We start from the raw sequence: 24,858 nt of genomic DNA, 5'->3' as shown, positions 1-24,858 counted from the left end.
TCACGCTCCTGTTTCTTAGGGAACGTTCGACAGCTGCTGCTGTACAAGTTGCTTCTGGATTGTTATTTGGTTTGTGTTTAAATCTATCAAATGCTTCTTGTGAATTTTGGCCTTCAGCATAAATCAACCCTTCTTTGTTCTGTTTTATGCTCTTCAGCCTGCATTTTCCCTTGTAATATATCAAGATTGAAATCAGTGCTCTTTGTTGCTGCTCCTTTGCATCGGTTTTGTGGGCACCTGCCAGGCCTTGTATTTTTCACTTCTGAAATCACTTTGTGTTAGGAGTGTTTCTTGTACTAGGCAGAACTGTGCTTTGCCAGTATTATCTGTCTGATGGGCAATGCTATCTTCTTCTCAGAATGTAAATATAATTCTATAAAATATTTTTTTCCACTATTTTATTTTTTATTTTTCCTTTACTAAGGGCAAGTTTCACCCTTATCTCTTTGGTAGCAGCAGTTTGGGACCTATCTGGACCTGATGTTTCCTCCTAAACCATCTGTCTCAGCTGGACCCTCATTTTTAATTCTGCCCTGTGGTTTCTCACATCCCAGCAGGACAGGCTCTGCATTTCCCACCCAGGATGCTCTGCATCTCCCACCCAGGATGCTCTGCAAATAACTCATCAGTGGTAGACTTACACAGCAGTGGTATTAAGCTTTAAAAATCCATTCTCTTGTCTGGATGGACACCCATAATGGAATTCCCAGTATTATTAAAGCCTGAGGTTTCTCAAAATAGTCTGATAATTGATTGACCTCATGTTGTTTATAGGTCATACATGGTATAGCATATAAGTCTACTGATAGAAAAAAACAACATAAAAAACCTCCATGAATTGATTAAAATGGTAGTTCAACTATTAAAAGAAACAAGTATGACCTGAGTGTACCATTAAGCTATGACTTTGCAATCGCTGGACTAAGTGTATTAACATAAAACCTAGCATAGGATGAGCACACCACAGATCGCCAATTCATTATATGTGAAACTTCACATTAGATTCTTGAGGGAAAGGAGTTATTTGATTAGAAAGGTAGGACCCAAGGGAGGAGGCAATTGTGAGCAACTAGGAAATCAACCACAGGGCCAGGGACTCAATGGAAATGGAGGGGAACAAAACAAGACAGGGACCACGAGTGTCATTATGGAAGGACCACCTCCCCATTCTACCTGGTCTGACTCCTTTCTCCATGCTGCTTGCTGGCTGTCTCTTTTGAGCAGCCCATCCCTGTGCTGATATAAGGACACAAGGAAAGGTGATGGGGCAGAGGGCAGAGGGATGCGACAGAGGTTGGAGCCAGAAAGGTCCTAGCGGCTTTCTTAGAGTGAAAGTCCTGGGAGGAAAACTAAGACCCACATGGAGTTAAGAGGCAAGAAGTCAGTCTTCTCCCTGCCCCAACCACTTTGGCTTTTCACCACTAGCAACTGTGATCTCAGCCAAATATTTCCCATTCGTGGGGGTTGCAGCTGTCCCACACATGTTGTAAATAAGGACCAGGAGATTGGCTTCTAATTTTAGCACTTTAATGTGCATGCAAAGGTCACCAAAAGGATCCCCATTTGCTGGCTCAGTTCCTCGCTCTCTTTTTTTCCCCCCTCTCCCTGCTCCCTCTTTTTAAAATTCTCTTTTTTGGTTCCTTTTCCTACCATCAAATCACTTTACAGTGAAAAGAGACCATAAAGTTTTACTTCATCTTGGCTGTACTCTAGAGTGCCCTGATTTGGGTGGAATGTCTATGCTGTGGCATGGCGAGCCACGGACTTTGGAAAACTACACAACCGTCTCAAACTGGTGTCACTTCTTATCCTCTTATGGGAGAGACGAGCTTTACGCCTTCTGCCATCCGCCCCTCAGAGGCCATTGTTGAGGGTGTTGAGGCTCAGGTGGGTGGATCTGCTTCTTAGTAACATGGATAGCTTACATCATTGTAGTGCACACTTGTTCCAGTGCTAAGCACTTCGTAGGATTTACTCATTTAACCTTCACAACCTGATGTCTATTTCAATTATTCCCATCTTATAGATGAAAAGAGCAAAACGTGATGGCTTGAGGAGCTTACCTAACTTCTCAGAGACTCACAACGACCAAACCAGGAAAGATGACAGGATTCTGATTCCAGTCCTCCCACTCTATCTAGAACATGAGCCATGCATGTTCACATCATGAGGGTAAAGAGTGGGAGAAGGGGAGGGAACCTGGCTAGCATATAAGCCCCCTCTTTCAATATACATCTTCTCCATGATGAGAGGGTGGGAGGAGCCTTTATTCCATTTCTGAGAACCATGGAGTCTTTTCAGACATAAGCACAACCTGTCAAATTCTCTCATAACATCAGAGGCCAGGAGAGTTTGCCCCTTACCTGTTTTCAGGGTCAGCCAAGGTCATGCTCCGGGTGACATAACACATCTTGAGGGGGATGCTTTTCCGGTCTCTATGGAAGGAGAAGGACTGAGATGACAAAGGGTCTGTAGAGCCACCCCTTAATCTAGGGGACTCAGGTGGAGGCGTTTCCCACCCAATCTCAGACACAGGGGATCCTTTCTTCACGTAAGGCGTGGCTTCTCTCATGTACTTCACTGCAAACAAAAAGACAAGAAGCACTTTTAAGGATACCAGGGTTGGTACAACACACACACACACACACACACACACACACACACACAATTCATAAATAACATTTATATGTTAGTCATAGTCAAGAGCTGTTTGATTGGACTTATGGCTTACTCAGTAGAAGGGAGCACATGCCTGGTACTCTAAACCAAGCAAAGAATCAGGAAAAATACTTACCTTTGCACCCATAGCATAGCGACATTCTCATTCTTTATGAAAAGAACTTCTCTTTTAAGCAGAAGGCTACTACAGAGATCTCCAGCTTGTCAAAATACAGAGAACAAGTGACTATCCTACACCTTAAGGCTCACGCAACAGTGACGAATAATAGGTGGAAAGTTTGCAGGAGCCTCAGGGCCAAGACAACTTCTGTTAGCTAGTGTCTTCTATACATGGCAGAGAAACTGCATCCATGAAGTCTCAACAATATGGGTGTCTTTACAAGACTACACCAGTTAACATACCAAGGGAGAACCAGCTTTCTTTAGGGATGGGCCTCCAACTGGTTCCCCAATCTTAGTTGTCAGCCATGGACACATGTGCGTAAAAACAACAGTAATGGGACTCATTAGATTTTAAGTCTTCTCTCTCTCTCTCTCTCTCTCTCTCTCTCTCTCTCTCTCTCTCTCTCTCTCTCTCTCTGTGTGTGTGTGTGTGTGTGTGTGTGTGTGACAATAGCAAATTTAGAAGGAGGTCATGAATTTGCGAGTAGGTAGTTAAAGGACACAGGAGAGTTAGAGAGGGGAGAGGGAGAGGTGTGGATGATGTAACTATACTGTATTCATCTATGAAATTCTCAAAAGAAAAAAAAATAGCAAGTTGCATTTCTGGGAAACCTCTGTCTCTGAAAGAAACTTGCCTTCCACATGCTGTTAGCACGAAACCTCTTAAATTCTGAAAAAGATTCAGGTTCTTTCTTCCTTTCAACATAATTATCCTGTTATTTAAATTATGTACCAATGTCAGTCTTAGAACAACTATTACGGTGTCTGACAGTTGGGAATTGCATGTAGCTTTTTTTTTTTTTTCCAATTGTGACAATGTATTTTTTTCCTGATGATAAGTCATGTTCTGGAAGAAAGACTGAAACAAGCGGGCAGGGAATGTGAAAGTATAACCTGGGCTGAAAGAGTATGATTTAATGCAGATGTAAGGGACCTAGCAGCCACATCACCTCCCAGGATGCTGTTATTATGCTCAGAAGCAAGGGCAGGTTTTTCAACCGCAATAGTGCAGAAATCAAGTATACAAAGAAATGAACTTGAACATCTATATTCTAGTTGCAAAATCTGTAGAAGCAGAGCCACTACTTTTCAAGACTGATAGCTAGAAAAATAACAGGTTAAATATGTTGTCATTCCTATAGGTATTAAAATGAAATAGATCTAGACACATTGATGGAACAAGATTTGGAAGATCTATGATTAGGGCAAAAGACAAAGCAGACATCAGCTTACATACCTCAATATCTTTGTGTAAAAAACCACAAGTATATGTAAATTTGTGATTATATTATGTATACTTATGTATAAATATATATGTATGCACTAATATATATGTATGTATTCAATTATTTTTAGCTATTAACTCCAGAGAATATTTGTTGTAGTTTGTTCTGGGGAAAGGAATGAGAGGCAACCATGAAGGAAATAGGCTTTTGCTATTCATTTACCGTCTTTTTGTGCACTTTCATGTTTAACCATACTCAGATAATACTTTTGTAAAATTAAAAAAGGTAACAAGGCTGTGTAGAACATGCAGAAGTCCTGCTCTGTCTTATATTTGCCTTGTTATTCTACAATGTAGAATGTTATTCTACAATGATTGCCTCTCCTAAATTTACACATTGTTCCTTAGACATTCTTTGGGTTGGTGGGGCAACCAAGATTTCAGAAATATGCAGTATGAAGTTCTCCATCCTTCTCTGCATGAGACCCATACTCAGGTTCTCTATCGCATTGTTGAGAGCTATTGTAGCTAAGGCCATTACAAGCATCTATTACTACCAATGACAGTGGATTCAAATGGACGAAACCCAAGGGATGCCTTGAATAAGTCAGCTCACAAATTAGTGCTCCCATGGTGTAAGACTGAAACCAGGCTTAGGGAGACCTACAAGAAGAATAGCGTGTAGCTTCCATACTCAAGAGTTGTAATGTGAAGATGACTCTGACAGATGCTCTTGGTGCCCCGTATGGATATGTGTGCTGTAGCCTAGCTGCTGTGCACTTGCTGAATACAGACTGTTCCCCTGCTCCATAGAGCTGCTCTTGGCATAAGAGAGGCTCGAGCACTGCTGCCTGACCTTACTCGGGATCTCTGCCTCTAGGAAATCCTGCTGAAGAAGTACAGAAGCCATGGCATGGAGTAGAGCGAGCTAAGTTTTAGATAAAAAATAAAGGATGTAGAAAGAACCTGCAGGTGTGACTCCAGTGTGTAGTAGGACCCCACAGCTCCATGGTTCTCTCTTCAAGCCTTTCAGGAGAGATTACAGTTATAGGAGGATTTGGAGGTCACTCACAAACAGAGCATTTGGAGGAATGTGTTTTTACTGAGTATTCTGTTTAAAGAGTAGCAAGCACAGACACAGATCAGAACAAATGCAGAGACCTCATGGAGACTGAATTTAGCTACACAAAGTTGAAAGGAAGGAGGCCTTAAAAATATTGTATTTTAAATCTATAATGTGTGTGGGTATAAATGTGTATAAAATTTAAAAACTAGAAAGGTGAAGAGATGGCAAAAAAAAAAAAAAAAGGTGCTGAGGGAGGGCAGAAGTGGCTAGGGGAAGGATCACATGGAATATAGAAGGAAGCATTACAAGAGAGGATCAGAGGTCACAGAAAGGTAGAAAGACGATGATAAGGGAGAATCTACTAAATGTACAGGTTTTGCTTAAAAATGTCACAATGATATCTAACAACTTGTATGCTAATTTAAAAAAACAAAAATGACACCCTTCCATGTTTCTGCAGATGGTAAAAAGTATTTGGCTTAGTGTATTGCAGACTTATATGTCCTGGTATATAGAAAATTCAAGCACCAACTGGGATGAGGGGAATTTTTTTTTTTTTGTCTGCCTTCTTATCACTCATTCCGGCTGGAGGTGAGAATGAGTCTCTCAGAGTGAGGCTCAAGGATGTCGCCTGAGTAAGTGGCATTTGAACTCAGCCTTAAAGTGTGACTAGCACTTTAGGAAACAGAAGGGCAATGACTGTCCTCTTACATAACACACTCTGATTTGCAGCCCTGATTGCAATATTCCACAGGAGAGGAAAATCTGGTCTTGGTTTTCAAGAGGGGAGAGGAAAAACACTGGCAATGCACCTACATAATCAAACCAGGCTACTCATGTGCTGCCCTGTGGTAATGCTGCACAACTGCTATTTAAGGACTCACTTTATATTTGGTAGGAAAACCAAAGTCTATAAAAACAATTCTAGGCTACCATCCATTCAGTGGGTCCATGTACACATGGGTAATAAATAATATATTGTTATCCTTTTCAGAAAAACCTTGTAGGACTATTCTAATTGTGAAGCATACCTAGGTTCTGCTTGCAGTCAGTGTCTACATACATTGGTCACTGATACTCAGAAGTTTGCCATATAGGGGCTCACATGTCTAGCAGTTAGCAGAGCCCTGGTTTGTTTATCCGGAGATGTTCTTCCATGAAATCCAGGCATGCCACTTAGACAAAAGATGAGTAACAGCTGGTAATCTTGGATTTTATTTTAGATAGTGGCAATAATGGTTTCCAGTGAGCGCTAGAGTGGCCCAATTACTGGCCAGTTGTAGAGAGAATTCCTGGAAAGTGAACTGGGCTACCTAAGGGAAACGTTATTAACACAGATAAAGTGGTTCTGGGACCACAAAGGATTGCTGTCAGTAATATACCCAAGCAATATTATAAATATCCTGCTTAAGCATGAAGAATTCTAGAAATACGTGGACTGGTCCACTTATGGGAAGAACTGATAAGCATACGAAAATCTTAGCCTAAAAGCAAATCTTTGCCAAGGACCCACTTTCTATGTAGCACAGAATTAGAGTAATTTACATAGAAAAGATGGTATAGCAAGGCCTTGAGGAAAGTTTGCCTTACTGGGGACAGTATTTAACATAGAGTGATGCTCTTTAACCAGCCAATAGAATAGAAAGACAGAGCGGATACATTAATGAGGTAAATATGATAATCTAATACTTTGTTTATTCACCAACATTTATCAGTTTATTTTCATGTACAAAGGAGTTGGCAGCTTGTGAATGATACAGAACCATCTGGATTAAAAGATATTCTGGTCTAGAAGAGAGAAAGTTGGGAGCAGTAGGTGGCATGAAGGCTTGTGTTAAAATTTAAGCTTGGTTTAAGGAGGTACCACACCGCATAGTTCTCTAGCTGCCTCATGGAACCAAATGCTTATTCTTTATGGAAGAAAGCAATTTCAGTCTATGATGCAGAGAGTGGCAAGAACCATTTTCTTTTTTTTTTTAAAGATGTATTTATTTATTATTATGTCTACAGTGCTCTGCTTGCATGTACTCCTGCAAGCCAGAAGGGGGCGCCGTATCACATTATAGATGGTTGTGAGCCACCATGTGGTTGCTGGGAATTGAACTCAGGACCTTTGGAAGAGCAGGTGGTGCTCTTAACCACTGAGCCATCTCTCCAGCCCCAAGAATCCTTTTCAAAGGCAATGATCTGTTGTAAAAAGAAATCGAAGAAAATGTGGCACACTAGGAAACAAGGTACTAGGACCACAAGCAACTGATGACAGTAGTAGCCATATGTACTTTAAAACTGTGAGGGGTAGTTGAAAGGGACAAATCTTTGAGAGAGTTTTCCAGAGAATATTTAATGTAATAATAATATTCTCAAATTAAAGCTTCATTAGGGAGATAAGTCAGAATAAGAAACTAATGAGTAATGAATTAGAAACTACACAGAAAAAAATGGCCCAGTGGCTGAGAACATTCTTACAGAAAACCTAAGTTCCATTCGCTGAGAAGCCTGGCTTCTCACAACTGCCCATAGCTCCATCTCTAGGGTGATTCAATAGCTTGTCCTCCATAGATATGTGGAATCACATATACTTACCCCTATGCATACACACAGTTAGAAAAAACTTTAAAAAAGAAAGTGCAGACAATGTAGCATGCCTTTCAAAAACAATGCCAAATATGGAATAAAGATGAAGAGATATAGGGCTGGAGAGATGGCTCAGCTGTTAAAGGCTAGGCTCACAACTGGAAATATAAGATTAAGAGATATGAAGAAATAAACTTTATATCCAGAAGGGTAGAGTAGGAAAAATATGGCAGAGCATAAGAATTCTACAGATGCAAATTGCTGGTCCATGAAGTCTACGGATCTGACTTGGTTTTGCCGAACAAGACCTGCGAGCTCCAATCTCAAGCTAAATAGAAATAATATACAATTTGTTCTTTATACTTTGAGTTGGCTGAACAGTCTACTTTTCCTTTAGAGAGTATACCTCGCCTGAACCCTTCAGCTAGTACCTCTGGATTCTGTTAGTATGGTGTGGAAGTCTCAGCAAAATTCCTGAGTGAATCCTGAGATATGTGTGAGAAAACAGCTTTCCGAGTCAAAGAAATAATGCGAGTGCATAGGTAACTCCAGCTGCACCTGAGAAAGGCAACTGGGCTCACAAGGCTTCTTTCCATAGCTGTCTTGAATGAGACAGGTAACATATCCCTGCTGAAGACTCTTGGTCCAGGGCTGGAGACATCACTTGCTGTACAAGTATGGATGCGGGGCTGCATTCAAATCCTCACAACGCATGGGAAGTCTAGCACGACAGAGTGCATCCACAATCTCAGTGCTGCAATGGTGACATGAGAAGTGGGGAAGAGAATTCGTGGAAGTTGCAGGGCCAGCTAGCTGGGTATTGTGCAGTGGCAAAGGAAAAGAGATCCCTGTCTCAAACAAGATGGAAGGTAAGACCAACACCCAACGCTGCCCACAGACCTTTATACACAGGCATGGCGCCTACACCCGTATACCCACATACTTGTCTCCACACCACCCCACAACCCCCATACCCTCTACACATAGCATTTGTTCAGGAGTCCTGCTTAACAACAAAACAAAATCACTACCTTATTTATCTTCCTCTGTGGCAGGATACTACTCGAGAGTCTCATTCATGATAAGTAAATGTTTTATACTGAGATACATCCACAGCCCTTGGATCTGGCTTCTGTTTGATAGGCATGGAAAACAAAGAAACTGTTCTTTTGTAAAAACAAAGAAAAAGAAATGTCCACTGGCTTCCTCTAGCAGTCCCTGATTTCTCACCAGAGGAAGTAGCAGCAATCACAGGGTCCCCCAGTGCACAGAATGTCTACAGGATGCCTAAGCACTTGAATCCTCTTCAATCCCTAATTGAGGGTTGAGACTAAAGGAGCCCTATGTGACAAGCAAGAATGGCACAGGTTCCACTGGAGGACATAAAGTAGCGCCCCTGACAAGGGAAAGAGATGTGAGAGCTTGGTTCTTTGTTGCTTGCATTCTAAAGCTGTTACATGTAAGTAAGCATAGTTTAATGTAAAGAAAAGAAGACGTTGCCTAAGTCTGTGTTTGTTGGGGACAGGTACCCCAAATGAGTATATTGAATAAAGAAAGATGTATGAACTTAGCATGTTTGGAGTGAAATGAAAGACCTATAGGACCACTCTGCTTCCTGAAGGGCCGGGAACTCTAGCTTCTGCTGTCTTCAACATTACATTTTCACTAGACTTCCTGATAGTCTAAAATGTGGCTGAGTTCCACCCACCAAGACCCAACTCCCATGAAGACAAAGGACAAATTGAAAAGGATACCGTGTGCCTTAGTTTCTTTTACTGTTGCTGTGATTAAACACAGCATGGCAAATCACCGTAAAGGAGTGCAGTTAAAGCAGTGGGTCATGAACCAGCTGGTCACATTACATCCACACTCAAGAGAAGAGAAAAGGAAGGGGTGGGTGCATGCCAATGCCTAACTGAGTTGCTCCTTTTCCATCAGAGTCAGGCCAAGCCAATGAAATGACGACTTCCATATTCAGGGTGGCTCTTCTCATCTCATGGCACGAAACTATGGAAATCCTTCCCCGGCATTCCCATAGGCCACACCCATTCTTCACAGTTCCTCACCACGGGCCCCCAGGGGAGTCCAACTGTGTTAACTCAAACAACTGACACACACCATCCTTTCTTACTTCCAGGTTTCAGATGCTGCCAAGGCATTTCTGTTCACAACTTACTGACCAAAACTTAGTCACATAACCATATCTAGATGAAAATGAAATTCCTTATTCTGAGTAGATTTGGTTATTTAACTGAAAAATATGTGTGGAAGCAAAGACATCACTGTGGAAGTAGAAGAAAATGGATGCCGGATGCCAAGGTTTAAATCTCAGAGCCTACCACTTGGATACACTGTAGTTCTTTCTGAGTCTCACAACCTAGATTCATGTCACATTAGAGCCCTAGAGTAAGCTGCAAATAATCCAGTGTATCTGTTAAGCATTTCATGAGCACTAATTCATATGGACCCTACATTATCCTATGGTATAAGCATTCCAGTTAACTCTATTTTACCAAAGTTACTGTACCACGGAGGAGTAAAGTCATATATTCGAGCTTGTGGTGTGAGAAGTTGGCAGAAAGAGGTGAATTTAACAGTGACTTGAGCCCTTACATTTAACCGTAAACTATACTATTTCTCCCATTGCTTTAAAAACGGATGAGTGTGCATGTGTGCGTGCATGTGCGCATGTGTTTGTGTGTGTGAGTGAGCGTGTATGTGTGATTAAGTCAATGTTTTCCTGTCTCAGGAGAAAACATTCAATTAACAGGCTGTTCCCTGTAACATAAGAGACTTTGATTTTGTAAGCCTGAACTATTATACTATGGCATCTCAATAAGCACCTTTGAAGACACCATAATATATATTCATAATAGAGGGTTTAACCTGGCAGAACTGAACAGCCAGTGTCTGCATAATTACACCACCATGTGCTTACAGACACTAATTTCAGGCAAAGAGCTGTTGAAACCAATCAAGAAACAGCCAGACCCAGTTCGGGGCACCTAATAATCAGAACTAATTAATAAACCATGGCCTTTCTGGGCATCATGAATTAAAAACTGTGGTTGAGCAATTAAGATTCTAACCTGCAGTTGCAAGAAAAAGAAAAAAGTGGGAGGCCAGCTGTAAGAAGCATTTTTCAATACTGCACCAAGTTTCTTTCAATATGTTTGTAGCTTTTCATCTGAAGGACAGGCAGTTACTAGACTTTTAAAAGAACATTCAAGAAAGCCCAAGTTTGCTAAGGCCCCAGTTACCACAATGAAATCTTTGTTGGACCAGCCAGATGACATTTGAAAGCAAAAGCAGAGCCAGCTACTCATGAGGAAATGCTTTAGGCAAGTCAAATCAACTCGCCTACCAGGCTTGTTTCTAAGGAGCCAGAAAATGTGTTATGTTGAAATTTTCTTTTAAAACAACAACAACAACAAACAAGATTCAGGTTACTGGGAGGAAAAGAAATATTTCCTGGCTCCAGGGAGTGTGAATTTCAAATGTGAACTTTTTCATTTGATTGACAGGGGAAGGAGATCAGCTGATGTTGAGAAATCCAAGTGTTCAGACCCCCTGTGAATCATTCAAGCCGAACACAGGCTGTTGTGTGTGGAATATGCTGATAAAATGCCACATCAGGCATTCCCTTCGTAATATGTTCCTAGGTCACCTTACGAAAGATTCAGGAGGAGGTCATTTATATTTCTAAGAAGACTGAGGGGGTGATGAAAGAGGCAATCTGCCTTTCTCTCAGACTGCAGCTAATGTCTCAGAAGGCTGATAGTGTAGTGGAAAGAGAATTGGCCCTGGGAGTCAGAGACCTGGATTACAGTTCCAGATCTGGCACTAACTAGCTTTCCAGCCCTGGGCAAGTCACTTCACCTCCCTGATCTCATTTTCCTCACCTGTCAAGGGAGGAAATAAGGTCTCTAGCTTTTAAACATTGTTTGAGTCCTTGAGAAGCTGCCTCCCCCAGAAATGCACACATGCACATGTGCACGCACGTGCGCGCGTGCGTGCGCGCACACACACACACACACACACACACACACACACACACTATGTAACGGACCTGGGGGGGATGGTTCAGTCTGTAAAGTGTATGCTGCATACACATGGACCTGAGTTTTGATTCTCAGCAGTCAAGTAGAAAGCCAGGAGTGGTAGTGCATGCTTCTAAATTCAATGCTGGGAAGGTGGAAACGGAAGCATCTTTAGGACTTGCTGGCCTGCCAGCCTCACAAAGCTAGTGAGTTACGGGTCTAATGAAAATCTCTGTCACATAAGGCAGGTTGGGTGACTCCTGAAGAATGACAGTGGAGGTTGACATATGGCCTCCACATGCATATGAATACTTATGTGCGCACAACCACACACACACACACACACACACATACACACACATGCATCCCCCATGCAAATACACATATCCACTGTGAGCATGCGCGTGCGCACACACACACACACACACACACACATACACACTCACACACACACTCACACAAAAGCACATGTGAGTGCAGAGACAGAGAGAATGCATGAGTTCAATAACTTTGACTCAGTATCTGTATCCTAATGCACAAATAACCCTGCTCCATAGTGTACCATATTCTAGTCCAAGGGCCAGGGCTGGTGCAATGCATCCTCCATCTTTGTGAGAGCCCACAGGTCCTTGACACATCACGAGATAAGCTTATGCTGAGATTGCACGCTCTCCTGGTTTGGCTGCCTTGTCTGTGAGGATCATTATCTCCACTCACTTACCGGGTTCATTTTCTTTCTATCTGCCAAGTGGGTTGTTGAGGATAGGACTATAGGAGGCATTTGTGGCCCAAAGGTTCTCAAAGGCCACGAGGTATGAAGGGGCTAAATTTTAATATGTATAGCCAGAAGTCAAATAAAGTGGGGGAAATCACATCTATGAGAAATATTTATAGATTTCAAATAAAAGGCCATCTCAAATTTTCCTGGTTTTATAATTTTTGTTTTTTTAACTTTATAAGCTGTTCCTTGAGAAGTTTATGCATGCATATAATGAAATATGATTATATTTAACTATACCCCTTTTCTTGTGGTTCTGGGTGTTGAACCTAGGGCCTTACTATTGCTAGGTTAATGCTCTACTACTGAGATTTATCCCTAGCCATGACATGATCATTCAAAGGAACCTGCCTTTGTTCTTCAACAAATAAAGATTGTTGCCCCAGAGTAAACCAGGGAGCACATGGACACATTCTCTTTCAGGGTGATCACCCAGAACATACTGGCTGGTTCATCATCGATGGGTTCTTGCTTTAAAGGAAGACTGAGTGGGGGAGTTATTGCAGTGAATGAGATAGCCTGGCTACTGGCCCCTATGGCACCTCATTCCCACGTGTGGAGAAGTGCATTATAAACCAAGGAAATATAAGGATCACTCTGAAGGTGTAAGATATAGTAGAGAGCTTTTTTGGTCTGTTCTAGTTTATATAGAGCCATTCACCCTCTGGCTCCTACTTTCTCCTTGTCCTCATCTTCAGTGATGTGGTCTCCGTAGCTCACGCACACATAGTAAAGAACTGCTTAATGCTCTGAATGCGTCAGACACTCATTGGACTCTGCTCTTTGCATAGGCAGTTTCTTATTTGGGGACAACTCTCTATGGCCAGGAAACCCCAGTTTAGGTTAGACTTCCTTTCTCCAAGTGCTCAGACTCCTCCAGACACAGCTTCTTTTCAAGTCCAACCATGCACAGTAGCACCCTCCAATGGGATGGTGAGTCTCAGTATGATGGCTCATTGGCTCTGACAACCCAGCCGATTTACAACTGTCCTAAGAGTTGGCTGCAGTGGAAACTACATCTTTAGACTCTAGAATCAGATTTCACAGCACCATCTCCCAGCTTTTCCTGTCTCATAGCTACATGAGGTTGGGAAACTTCCTCCCGCAAGAATGCTTCCATTCTGTAACATGAGGGGAAAATGTAATGCTTACCTCAGAGAGATGTTCTGTAACACTGAGGTAACACACACAAAGGACTGAGAGTTGTGAGAAGTACATGGTAAGGACTCATCAGGGTTCGCAACACAGAGCCCAGTGAGTTGTCATTTACATCCATATCCTAGCAGTGTTTGGAAATGTCTGGGTGCACAGCATGGAATTGCTTAGCAAAGAGATGGCAAGTTGGATCTCCAAGACACATTTTTCCCCTCACAAATTTATTCTGTAGGAGGAAGAGTTAAAACTGATCTTTCTTGCAGGCAAAGCAGCAGAAGACAGTGATTATCAATCACTCCTCGAAGGTTGCAAGACCCAAGAGTAGCAGACAAAGGTCAGAGACTCAAGAATCATACAGAATAGCAGATGGTGAGATTTTTTTTTTTTTTTTTTTTTTTTGCCAAGAGCCAGATAGGATTTTTTTGGACTGTATAACCATAGAGCCTCTGTCACAACAGTGTTCTGCCACTGTACCTCAAAGAGGTTATGAGTGATATGTAAATATATTGGTGTCGCTGCATTCCAAATAGAACTTCATTTACAGCAGGCATAGGGCTAGATTCGGGTCACAGGCTATTATTTGCTAAATCTGGCTACAACACAGTAATTGTAACTAACAGTTCTTGACTCCTTGTCATGTTTTGTGGCCCTGGACTGAACATAAGAGGAATGGTAGCTCACTGAGGCCATTTCTATGAAGCAAAACTTGTAATTTTGACATACAAGCAAGGGAAAGTATGGCGGTTCCTTGCCTGTTGCCTGCAGTGATGACTTGAAGTGCTATAGGATGAGCTGAGGTAGTTTCCCTCCAAGATACCCTCTCCTAAGCCCACTCACATGCTGCTTACACACAAACGTTTTGTTTTTCTAGTCATTGCTTGATACTGTTGAACCCTAGAGTCCACTCGGGTAATAGGCGGTCATCGCGAGAGACCACTCGAGGACCACAGTGTTGATGCAAAAGCACAAGGTTTATTGCTGATGCGCATCAGGGGGCCTCAGCACTCACTCGGGAGCGAGGGAGGAGGCGCACCCCGAGTCACTGTCACAGACTTTTTAAAGGTTAAAACCGCAAAAGTTAGGAGGGGCTACATGCCCTATGTTAGGATTGGCCCTGGTGGTCACTAGGGGTGCTTGTCTAAATGTTATTGGCTATTGCCAGGGTCGTTGGTCTTGGGGGCTATTCTTGGCAGGGAGGGGTGTTGGGAGTTTCCAGAATTTGCAGATGGTACCTTTTTAAAAATTGTTTATCTTAGTTGAAATTGTTTATCTCGGTTGGCCACTTTGATCTCAGAAACTGAAGCTGAGCTGGCCTTCAATTCTTTTTGGGTCATTTTCCCAAGCTTGCCTGGGTCACCTTCCCAGGCTGGCTGAGAGAGAGAGCCTTACAATACAATAATCTGGTCTGTCAATAATGTCTTAGAGTTAGTAACTTATCAACAAATTTGACTATGTGGCTTCACATAAAACAAAAGAGAAGCCAGGCATTGGCGCTTCACCATCATCTGTCCCATCCCTGAAGCTGTAAGATTACACAGTGGGTAAGTGAGGGTAACAGGATAACAAGGTTGCTGAATGGTCAATGCACAAGGGTGTTGCACATTAAATAAGAGGGCTGAAGGTGCTGTGGTGGGGGTCATGAATGTCGGGGTCTGATGCTGGGGTTAAGCTCCTAATACTTCTGTGTGGTCCTGAGAAATTCACTCAGCTCCCCCTTCTGTTACTTCCGTGTGTCTCACAGGGCCGTTATGAAATTAAATAAACTAAGACTGTACTTGTCAGTAACCATTATGAGGAGTTATCTCTGTTACAACAGAAAGGGCTTAGAAGACTAAACATCTGTGGGTTGGGCTAAAATTGCTTTTCTATTTTTGTAGAGGAAGTAGAACCATGATCAGTGAACATAGATGACAGAGGTCACATCTGGGCTTAATGCAGAAGAAACCCACCGAGGTGGTGGCATCCCCATTGCTAATGACATTTAAGCTGAAACTCAATGTAGTATCTCCCAGCCATGTTGCAGAGAAGAATTTTGCCTTGTGGAAGAGCCAATTGTTTCTCAAATCCTTTAAGCTGCCCCATGCTATGCTGTGATTCCTTGTGTAACGTCCTTAATCAAGGTACCAATCCAAAGCTTCCAACAGACTGAGGTCAGTTTACAGCGCATTGCCCCAGAAAGTCAGTCTGTGTGTTTCTTTACTATCATTTATCTAGCTGTGTGACAGGTGGGTGACTTGGTAAGTTGAGTCTTAGAATCCTCTTCCATAAAACAAGGCAAACAATGTGTTCCTTAAGGCAGGGAATGCAATGTGGTCATTTTATATATGAGGCTCTGGTTGTTCCATATATGAGGTTCAGGTCAGAAGCTCTGGACTTAAATCTCAAATCTTTCACTTAAAAGTGGGGCCTCTTTGTGGAAGGCCTGACTCTCCCTGTATTTCAGTTTTCTCACTGGGTTATATAGCAGTTACCTGTACTATAATCACAGGGTTACCATAAGGGTTGAATATGAAACAGTGTCCAAACCATACTCGACACTCAAATTTAAATATTAGTATTATGGTATTAGCATAATTATTGTTATGAAATTTGAGTGAAAATGTGCATTGCAAAGGACGCACCATTAGCCACATAGAGCATTGTAACAAAGAGAAATGTGGGTAATGTCAAAAAGGCCCTTATTCATCCTAGCTTGGGAGTGTTGTGCGCTGAAGGTAATGACAGACGTCAGACAGGAAAGTGTGTATGGAGAGGGCAAGGCAGACACGAGGGCTCATCAAGCCAGACAGTATTGTGAACACTACTGTTCTTCAGTGCTTGACATTTCATGTCATGTTCATTATCATCCCCATCTGAAATGGGCATAAGAAAGACCTTTTAGAGTCTGACTGTACAGTTTGAGACTTCCATGTCCCAAGAAGTGAGACTCTAACAACTCCCCCAATGAATTGGACCTCCTTCCCATGCCACATAAGCACACACAAACAGTCCACAGAGCCGAGGCCTGTAGGACTCTACTGAACTGATCTGAGAAGACATTTGCACTGGAGTTTTTTTTGTTTGTTTGTTTGTTTTTTCTCTCAAGGTCAAACTCAGCCTGGTTTTGCCTAATTCTCTCTCGGGAGATTCATTTCTAAGAATGAGATTTGGATGATATTGGGATGACACAGGAAAGGCTTAAGCAGCCCTCTGGGATTTGGTGAAGTAAGAGAGAGAGAGAGAGAGACAAAGAGAGAGAGAGGAGGAGAAGGGAAGAGAGAGCACAGAGAGAGGAGAGAGAGCCAAGAGAGAAGAGAGAGAGCGAAGGAGAGAAGAAGCGGCGGAGGAGAGAGAGAGATAGCGAAGGTGTACAAGTTTATCAAACTCCCAACCAACCGAAACTCCCAATCATCCAAAGTTTCATGGTTCGTCTCAACTCTCTCAAAGATAAATGAATTTCTTTTGCTAAAAACAAATGATGGGAGGCAAGTATACACAGATGTAACCCTTAACAACAAATCAACCCAGATGCAAATTAACAGTACAAAAGACAAAGTGGGCTTTTGAAACTTCAATGCTTTCCAAGTATTAGACTTGGAATTCGATGCTGTATCTCATAAATCTACTTTGAAAGTCCCTTTCAGTAGGGCCACTGAACAAACCAGGTACCATGAGGACATGGTTTAGATGAGCAAGACGTTACTGTTTGTGCATAGACAGATATACGGATTATAGTGTCCCACTTAGAGCAATAAACATATCCTATAGCAGTTGCATTAAAATGTGAATTAACCAAAGAAATGTACATATTTTATGTGAAGAGCCTAAAGGTTATAAAAGGAAAGACAACAATTAGAAAAATCTCTGTGATATGTAATAGAATAAAATGTAAGGAAAAATCTGCACTGTAAAGCAAGAAACATGCACAAAGGCAATTAAAACAAAACTTAATACTTAAACAATACCTCTGACAACATCATGATAGTAATGGAAAATGCTGCTATGGATATGCAAATTTCTAGAGAAAAAAAAAAAAACCTCACCAAAACTGACCTAAATAGTAGAAATAGAGGGAACAGTCTTAATTTTATAATGCAGCTGTCTGTCTACCTATCTGTTTATGGCTGAATATTCCAGGCTGGCCTGGGGGTCATGAACCTCCTGACTCAGCCTCCATTGTGCTAGGGCTGCAGGCATATATCACCACTCTTGACAATCTTACAATCCTTAAAGGGATGGTATCTTAGTTTCTCTTCCTGTTGGTGTGACAAAATGCTCTGACAAAAGCAATGTAAGGAAGGGAAGGTTTAGTTCGGTTCACAGTTCAGGAGTGCAGTCCACTGTGGCTGAGGAGTGAAGGTTTCAGAAGCTCTGGGCTGCTCATCATTCTGAGTTCCCCCTCAGGAAGAAGAAAGGATGATGAATGCATGCTTGTACTCAGGCAACTTTCTCTGTCTCTGTCTGTCTGTCTTTCTCTGCAGTACAGGACTGAAGCCCAGAGAATGGTTCCACCATTCTTAGGATGGGTCCTCCCAACTCAGTTAAGCAACTATAGATAATCCTCACCAATGTGCCCAAAGATTTGCCTCCACGGTGATGTAGATTCTGTAAACTGACAGTCATCACTAAGCCATCAGAAAATACCAGAGCTACATATATTAGTGAATGTTACCCAATGTCTAAATAGCACATTCTAATCTTGAATTATTTCAAAAGGTAGGCAAAGAAAGACCATTTCCAGTTTATGAATGTAGTGTGATCCTTATATTAAAACTAAGATGAGGAAAATTTCAAAATAGACAATGGCCAGCCACCTTATTATGATAGGCATAAATGTGAAAATGCAGAAAGCTATCAGCAAACTCAGTCTAACAACTATGCAGTTGGTAGGACAGCCCAGCCAAGTTTGGACATGGTACTAATGCAAGATTGTTACTTTTAGAAACTCTAGAGTTATAACTTAGCATGTTAACTGACAAAATGGATAATGTATGATTGCTCAATAAAACATTTTTTTTTAATATTTTATAAAATCCAGTGGGCAGTTATGGTGAAGCATTCACACCAGAATCCCTGAGAAAACCAGAAGAAGAAGGCAACTGCATTAATTTGCTAGAGAGAAACTACTGGGGAAAAAAAACCATCAAAATATAAAACAAAAACCAAGCAAACAAACTCCAAAACAACAAAATGGAGAATATTGAAGGAGACATGTCTTCCAATCTCTCCTCTGCAGTAAAGCCACTCTCTCTTTTACTGCTCCATGCACTAGTTTCCTAAAGTCCTAGGCCATGATAGAGGCGAGAAAGAGCACTTGTGGTCTAAAGATTAAAAGGTCAAAGAGACTAAGCAAATGAACATATGAAAAACTAAATCAGAAGCAAGGAAAGAAAGAAGGAGTGAAGAATGAGAGGGAATTAGAGAAGGAAGGCAGGATTGCAGGATTAAGCATCTTCACAGCTCATTGGAGCTAGGCTGGGGAAATGGCTCAGTAAGTGAAAGCACTTGTCAAGTAAGTATAGCGCCATGGGATCCGATCCTCAGATCCCAGGTAAAGTGGAGCATGGTGAATATTTCTGTCATCCCAATGCTCCTACGATGAGATGGGGGTGGAGCCAGAGAATACCCCAAAACTGACAGACACACTGGTGAGTAACAGTAAGAGACCCTGTCTCATACAAAATAGAAGGTGAGATCTGGTACCCGAGGTTGTCCCCTGACTGTCATGTAGGAACATCCTAGCTGCCTTTAAATATTGGATGCTAATGGATCTTATTGAAATAGACAATATACACGTCTCATTGTTCACACATAGGAGCTCACTCTTTCTCTTTTGCCCCCCTCTCTTACACACACACACACACACACACACACACACACACACACACACACACACACACACACGGAGAAGGGGGAAGAAAACACAGTATATTTGAATATTCATAGTGGCTGACATCCTGGTTTTTACTCTCGTTGTTAGAAAATCACTTATATCCTCTGAAATTCGTAAGCTACCTTACCTATAAAATCAGACCTTTCTACAATCTTGTTTAATTAAGTAGATAACAGTGTCATTTAAATAAACAGAAAATAAGAGGACAAGCTTGAGCTTGTTGATGACATGAAACCACTTTAACATTAACAATAGGGTGTGAGATTCGGATAGAGCATCCAAAAAGGGACTATGTAAAGAGGCCTTAGAACCATGAGAGTGACTTCGGGGAGTGGTTAGAGTTACTTGACTGTGGTCCCAGAAGAAAGAGATCCAAGGTAATAATTGTACTGGTAGATACTGCGATTGTGATGGCAAAGTCCAGGGATCTGCACAGGCAGCACCTTTAAATTCTCACAATAAACTATGAGCTAGTCACTTTATTGATCACACTTTACAAATGAGGACAAATGTGTCCCCAGGACTCCAAAGCCTCCAAGTTGTAGTGTTCTAGGCTCTCCTCTGTGCCTCTCCAAAGCCCTTCCCACTTCCTGCTTTGCTGTGACAACCTGCCCTTCTGGTATCAGATCTGACTTAATCTCTTTTCTCCCCAAGAGTTATGTGCAGACTGCAAAGCTGCCTGGCCCTGAAATCTCTTCTCTTAAAAAGGAAGAAAGCCACACCAATGCCATGGGATTGTTACATTAAACCAGTGTTTGGCAGGGTCTGACACACACAAAGAAAGAAACACCATAAATGGTAGGCTCCTTTGCTCTTTTCTCCCAAAGCAAATCTCCCAGAAACAGAGAATAAGGACAAAGGGAGATGTCAACTGTGTAACACCTGAGAGCATTTCAATCCTAGTGATATTTTCTCACATTCCAAGTCATCCATACCCCACCGTCCTCCAGCCAGCCCAGAGGCAGTAAATGGCCAGCACTAAGGATCAAAACTGGAGAGGGAAATAGCTGGTAAGATGCTGACTTAAAGTCTCCCTCCTTCTTGAAAACACTCTCTGTGTTCTCTGATCTAATCTTGGAGAAGGGAAAAAGAGGGTGGAGGGTGTGGGTGTTGGAAAGGGAACACTCAAACAAAACAACCGGAAGCCTATTGGGTCACTAAAGACCCAGTACAATCTAAAGTTAAATTAGGTAATAGTAGACATTCAGAAATGTTCTGGAAGCCACCTTTATTGAACTACAAATGTGAATTTTGAGACAATCACCAGGAACACTTCAGAACATGCCAGCTCAAAGAGCAATCTACTCCCAGAGAAGAACCCTAAGTGGAAATGTTGGCTCCTATAAGAAACACAAGTGCATGGGGTATGTGGATGTGTGAGTAGGCCCCAAGGCTGTTAGATTCCCTGAGGCTGGAGCTACACAGGCAGCTGTGAGCTGCCTGACAAGGCGCTGGGAACCAAAGTCAAGTCTTCTGCAAGAGTAGCCAGCATTCTTAACCGCTACGAGCTGTGTCTGCACACCCTAAAAGACATAATAAAAACCTACTTTATGATCCTAAATTCTCCTACTATAAGGTGAAGTAAGCCCAGTATTCCAACATCTCATATTTCATCAAATCAAAACTTAAGGATTACTGAATAGGTGATCTCATTCAGAGCTACAGCTTAGCTATCTCGTCCCGGGCCTCTAGACTTCCATGCCAACTGCTCAAGTGATAAGTAGTTTTTGACCCAGCCAAACATTTTGCACTGAAGAGTTCATAGCCATTTTTGGAACCGTGAGTTCCTTTTCTATCACAGTCCAGCCTCTTCACTTTCTCTCCTGTTCTGTTTAGCACATAATGTTCATCTAAAACCACTATCCTGTTGGAAAGCTTAGAAGCCACACAGGACTTGTGACTGGCACCAGTAAAGCAGGATTCTGATACATAACCAAACACCATCTATTATATTAATTATGAGAGGCAAGACAGAACTCCCAAACAAACTTTTATCACCAAGTGAATTTATTCTGTTTTTAAAATATATTAGAGAAGACTTGCCTATGTGCGTGTATGCTTGTGCGCATGTGTGCTTGTGCATGTGCGTGTGTGTGCATGTGCGTGTGTGTGTGTGTGTGTGTGTGTGTGTGTGTGTGTGTGCATGCACACGCATGCACATGGGCATGCAAGGACTTTACCCATTGGTACATTTCCCCAAACCTTCTTCTTTTAAAAAAAAAAAAAACCTTGGGTAACATCCAAACACTCCTTAAACGGAACCTCAGCTTTATATAAGATTATATAAGATAATATTCTAATTACTTCCAAGAAATAGTCTCTCCCAGCTCTGCAATCATTTCTAAACATTAAAACATACATCAGTGAGTCATGCTCGGGAGTTCATGGAATTGTAACATTGTGAGTGAATTATACTTAAAATGAATTTTCTCCTAGAGCTTAGAAATGTGTGACATTATTCATACAGTGAATGAGATGTGTGCAATCCTGGAATCTTCAACTACTCTTATTGCCAAGCAAAAGTCAGAGAGGGGAATGCCAGAACATCAGAATCTTAGTTTAATATGTATTTCCCCTTCTCCTTTCTTTTCTCCCCCATCCCTCCTTCTCTGAGTCCCTTCTTCCCTCCCTCTTTCTTTTTGGAGGCAGTGTCTTACTATGTAGCATCCAGTTGTTTGGAAGTTACTATGCAAATCAGCCTGGCCTCAAACTAGTTACCCTCCTGCCTCAACATCCCATCTGTCAGCACATTTTTAATGCACATTTTAAAAATATAATGACAAAAAAACTATATACCCACTGATTCAAGAAGAGTAGCAAGAAATATTTCACATTATAAGACCTAAGACATGTAACCAGAAGCTTTCATTCTCCCTTCAATGGAAGCCATGAAGAACAGTTGCAGCAGACATCCATGGATAGCTTGACGGTCTCTAATGAACACAGGTATACACTGCTTCAATTAATTGTATGAGGAGGAAGTTGAATCTTTGGCAGCGTTACTTGCAAGATTTCATATGCGGAGTATGTTTTGGAATGAGGATTTGAACCTCCAGCTTTCTGGCCCATCATTAACCACTACTTGTCACACAGGCTGTGGCTCTGTGACATGGCTTTTTTTCATTCTAGTATTGACTCACACTGTTTCAGAAACCCAGTTCTATTCCCAGGAAGAAAAGCAGCTGCATTTTGGCCCGGTTGGCACACACCTGTAATCCCAGCACTCAGGGAGGCAGAAGCAGGCAGTTGCTATGAGTTCAAGGCCAGCCTAGTCTACAAAGGGACTCCATGACTGCTAAGGCCACATAGAGAAATCTTGCCTCAAAAAACTCGAAACAAACAAGCAAAGCAAAACAAAACAAACAAGCAGCTGCAAACGCCAATGACACCTTCTGTCATTCCTAGGGATTGTCTTAGAATGGAAAATCCTACACTTGATAGTTTTAATAGGTTAAGTTATTTTTTCATCCACAGCAAAACAAAGAGTACAGTCTTCCCTAATATTCAATGTTGCCGCATTTCTAGGTGTCTCCATAGGAATAGGGCTTTTTAAGTCAATGAGGTCAGTGCAATGCTCAGACCTTAGGTCTTTATTACCTGTAAATGACTCCATAAAAGTGGGACCATTATTCAAAAGAGGTGACCCTGGGGCAGGACAGTACCAGGGTCTCTAAAGAGGAAGAATATCAAGACGAGTCTCAGGCTACAGTGTGTTTGGACAAAGAGGCTCATCTCTCTCACATATTCTCTAGGCCGAAGATCATCCCACAGCCAACTCATGAACATCTGACTTTCTGTTTATCACACTCAGTTGAATTTATCCTACCAACGCACAAACCATTTCTCTTGCTTTACAGAGACACCATTTTGCTCACTACAGAGACAGAATCCCAGCAATGTCATATTACAATGGGGAGTACAGTGTGTAAGGAAGGACACACACACACACACACACACACACACACACACACACACACACGTGCTCCTTTTAATGGAGTGATTGATAAACAAAGGTCATATGTACAAGGTGCTAAACAAAGAAGGTGGGTAAGATTCAAATTTGCATGCAAGATGTCATGTATAGTTTAATTTTTCCATGGGAACATCAGCCTGGCTCTCAACTAGGATTCTATACTGTAGCTCACAGAGGGTGAAATGGCCTCAGTACATAAATGCATGTTTTAGAAGAAAACAGAATCATTAGGATTCATTATTTCAGTACTATCTTTGTATCAGGGACGTTTTGCATTCAAAACCTGGCCCTCAAATCCAGACATCATTCCCAAAGATTATTCCCAAGCATTACTCTTAAAAGATGAGGCACACATATAAATTTCATGCCCTCAAGCAAAGAGTTCAGAAGCCTCAGTGAGTTGAGCTAACAGAAACAATTTCTCTTGCAGGTAGCAACTCAGCCAAGAGTGATGCCCTTCAAGGAAACACCGAGAGGCGCAGAGTTTATTAAACTATCACAGCGGCTTTCAAGGCACATTTAGAGCAAGGCGTACAGGAAAATCTCCCCAAAGTGACTATGAGACTCTGGGCATCGGCTTCCATCCTGCTCTCCACAGAAACTGCACCTGTTCTTACATTCAGTGCAAGTCACCTCTGACTTTTTCAGCACTTGCAGATGCTGAAAGGCTCTGGCATCTGTCAGTGGTCCTGGGTTTCTACAAAAAGATGAGCCATGTAATAGAGCAAATTGGAGAAAGTTCATCACTGTTGAATTTTCTTTCAATACACGACCTCGGAAGTTACCTATAGCTAAGCTTTAACTTGCTCTCCTCTCTTTTTCCTTCATTTCCCTCTACTTCTGTTACTCTATCTCTTTTGGGAAGTAGCATGCAAGGTCATGCAGTCTCCACTTTAAATGCTTCACTCCCTCAGAAAAAAAAAATTAGTGTAAATGCAACAAAGTCAAAGCACATGCTTGGTCTCATTAAGCTCACAAAATCCTTGTGGGAGAAGTGGGGAATTTGGTTCATTATCCTACCCGTTAATGAAGGATAAATTGCATACATCTAAGGGTGGTTTGCATTTTATTCTTTATCAGGTGTTTAATTATCTTGGTTCTTATAAAAAAAAAAGTGAAGCTAAGGCTGTGTATGGAGGCAAAAACCAATAATCTCATGACTCAGGAGGCAGAGACAGGCAGATATCTATGAGTTCAAGGCCAGCCTCGTCAACACAAAGCAAAGCAAAGCAAAACAAAACAAAAACCCAAAACAAAAGAAAATAAAAATTGCGTTGAATTTGTTATTTGATGCATCTCAGAAAACAAAGGCAAATTAGTTTTCCTCACACAAG

General features: G+C 41.8%; 1 protein-coding gene across 1 annotated transcript in view; it reads right to left on the bottom strand.

Moving 5' to 3' along the window:
* Nucleotides 1-24,858, bottom strand: part of Sntb1 (syntrophin beta 1) — a 244,075-nt gene that overhangs the window by 130,236 nt on the left and 88,981 nt on the right. The window contains exon 3 of the mRNA XM_051159651.1: nt 2,364-2,580. Within this exon, the coding sequence (XP_051015608.1) occupies nt 2,364-2,580 (217 nt within the window). The remainder of the gene's footprint in view (nt 1-2,363; nt 2,581-24,858) is intronic.

The sequence above is a fragment of the Acomys russatus genome, chromosome 17 (genome assembly GCF_903995435.1).
Source record: "Acomys russatus chromosome 17, mAcoRus1.1, whole genome shotgun sequence".
NCBI lineage: Eukaryota > Metazoa > Chordata > Mammalia > Rodentia > Muridae > Acomys > Acomys russatus.
This window is presented reverse-complemented; position numbering and strand designations above follow the sequence as displayed.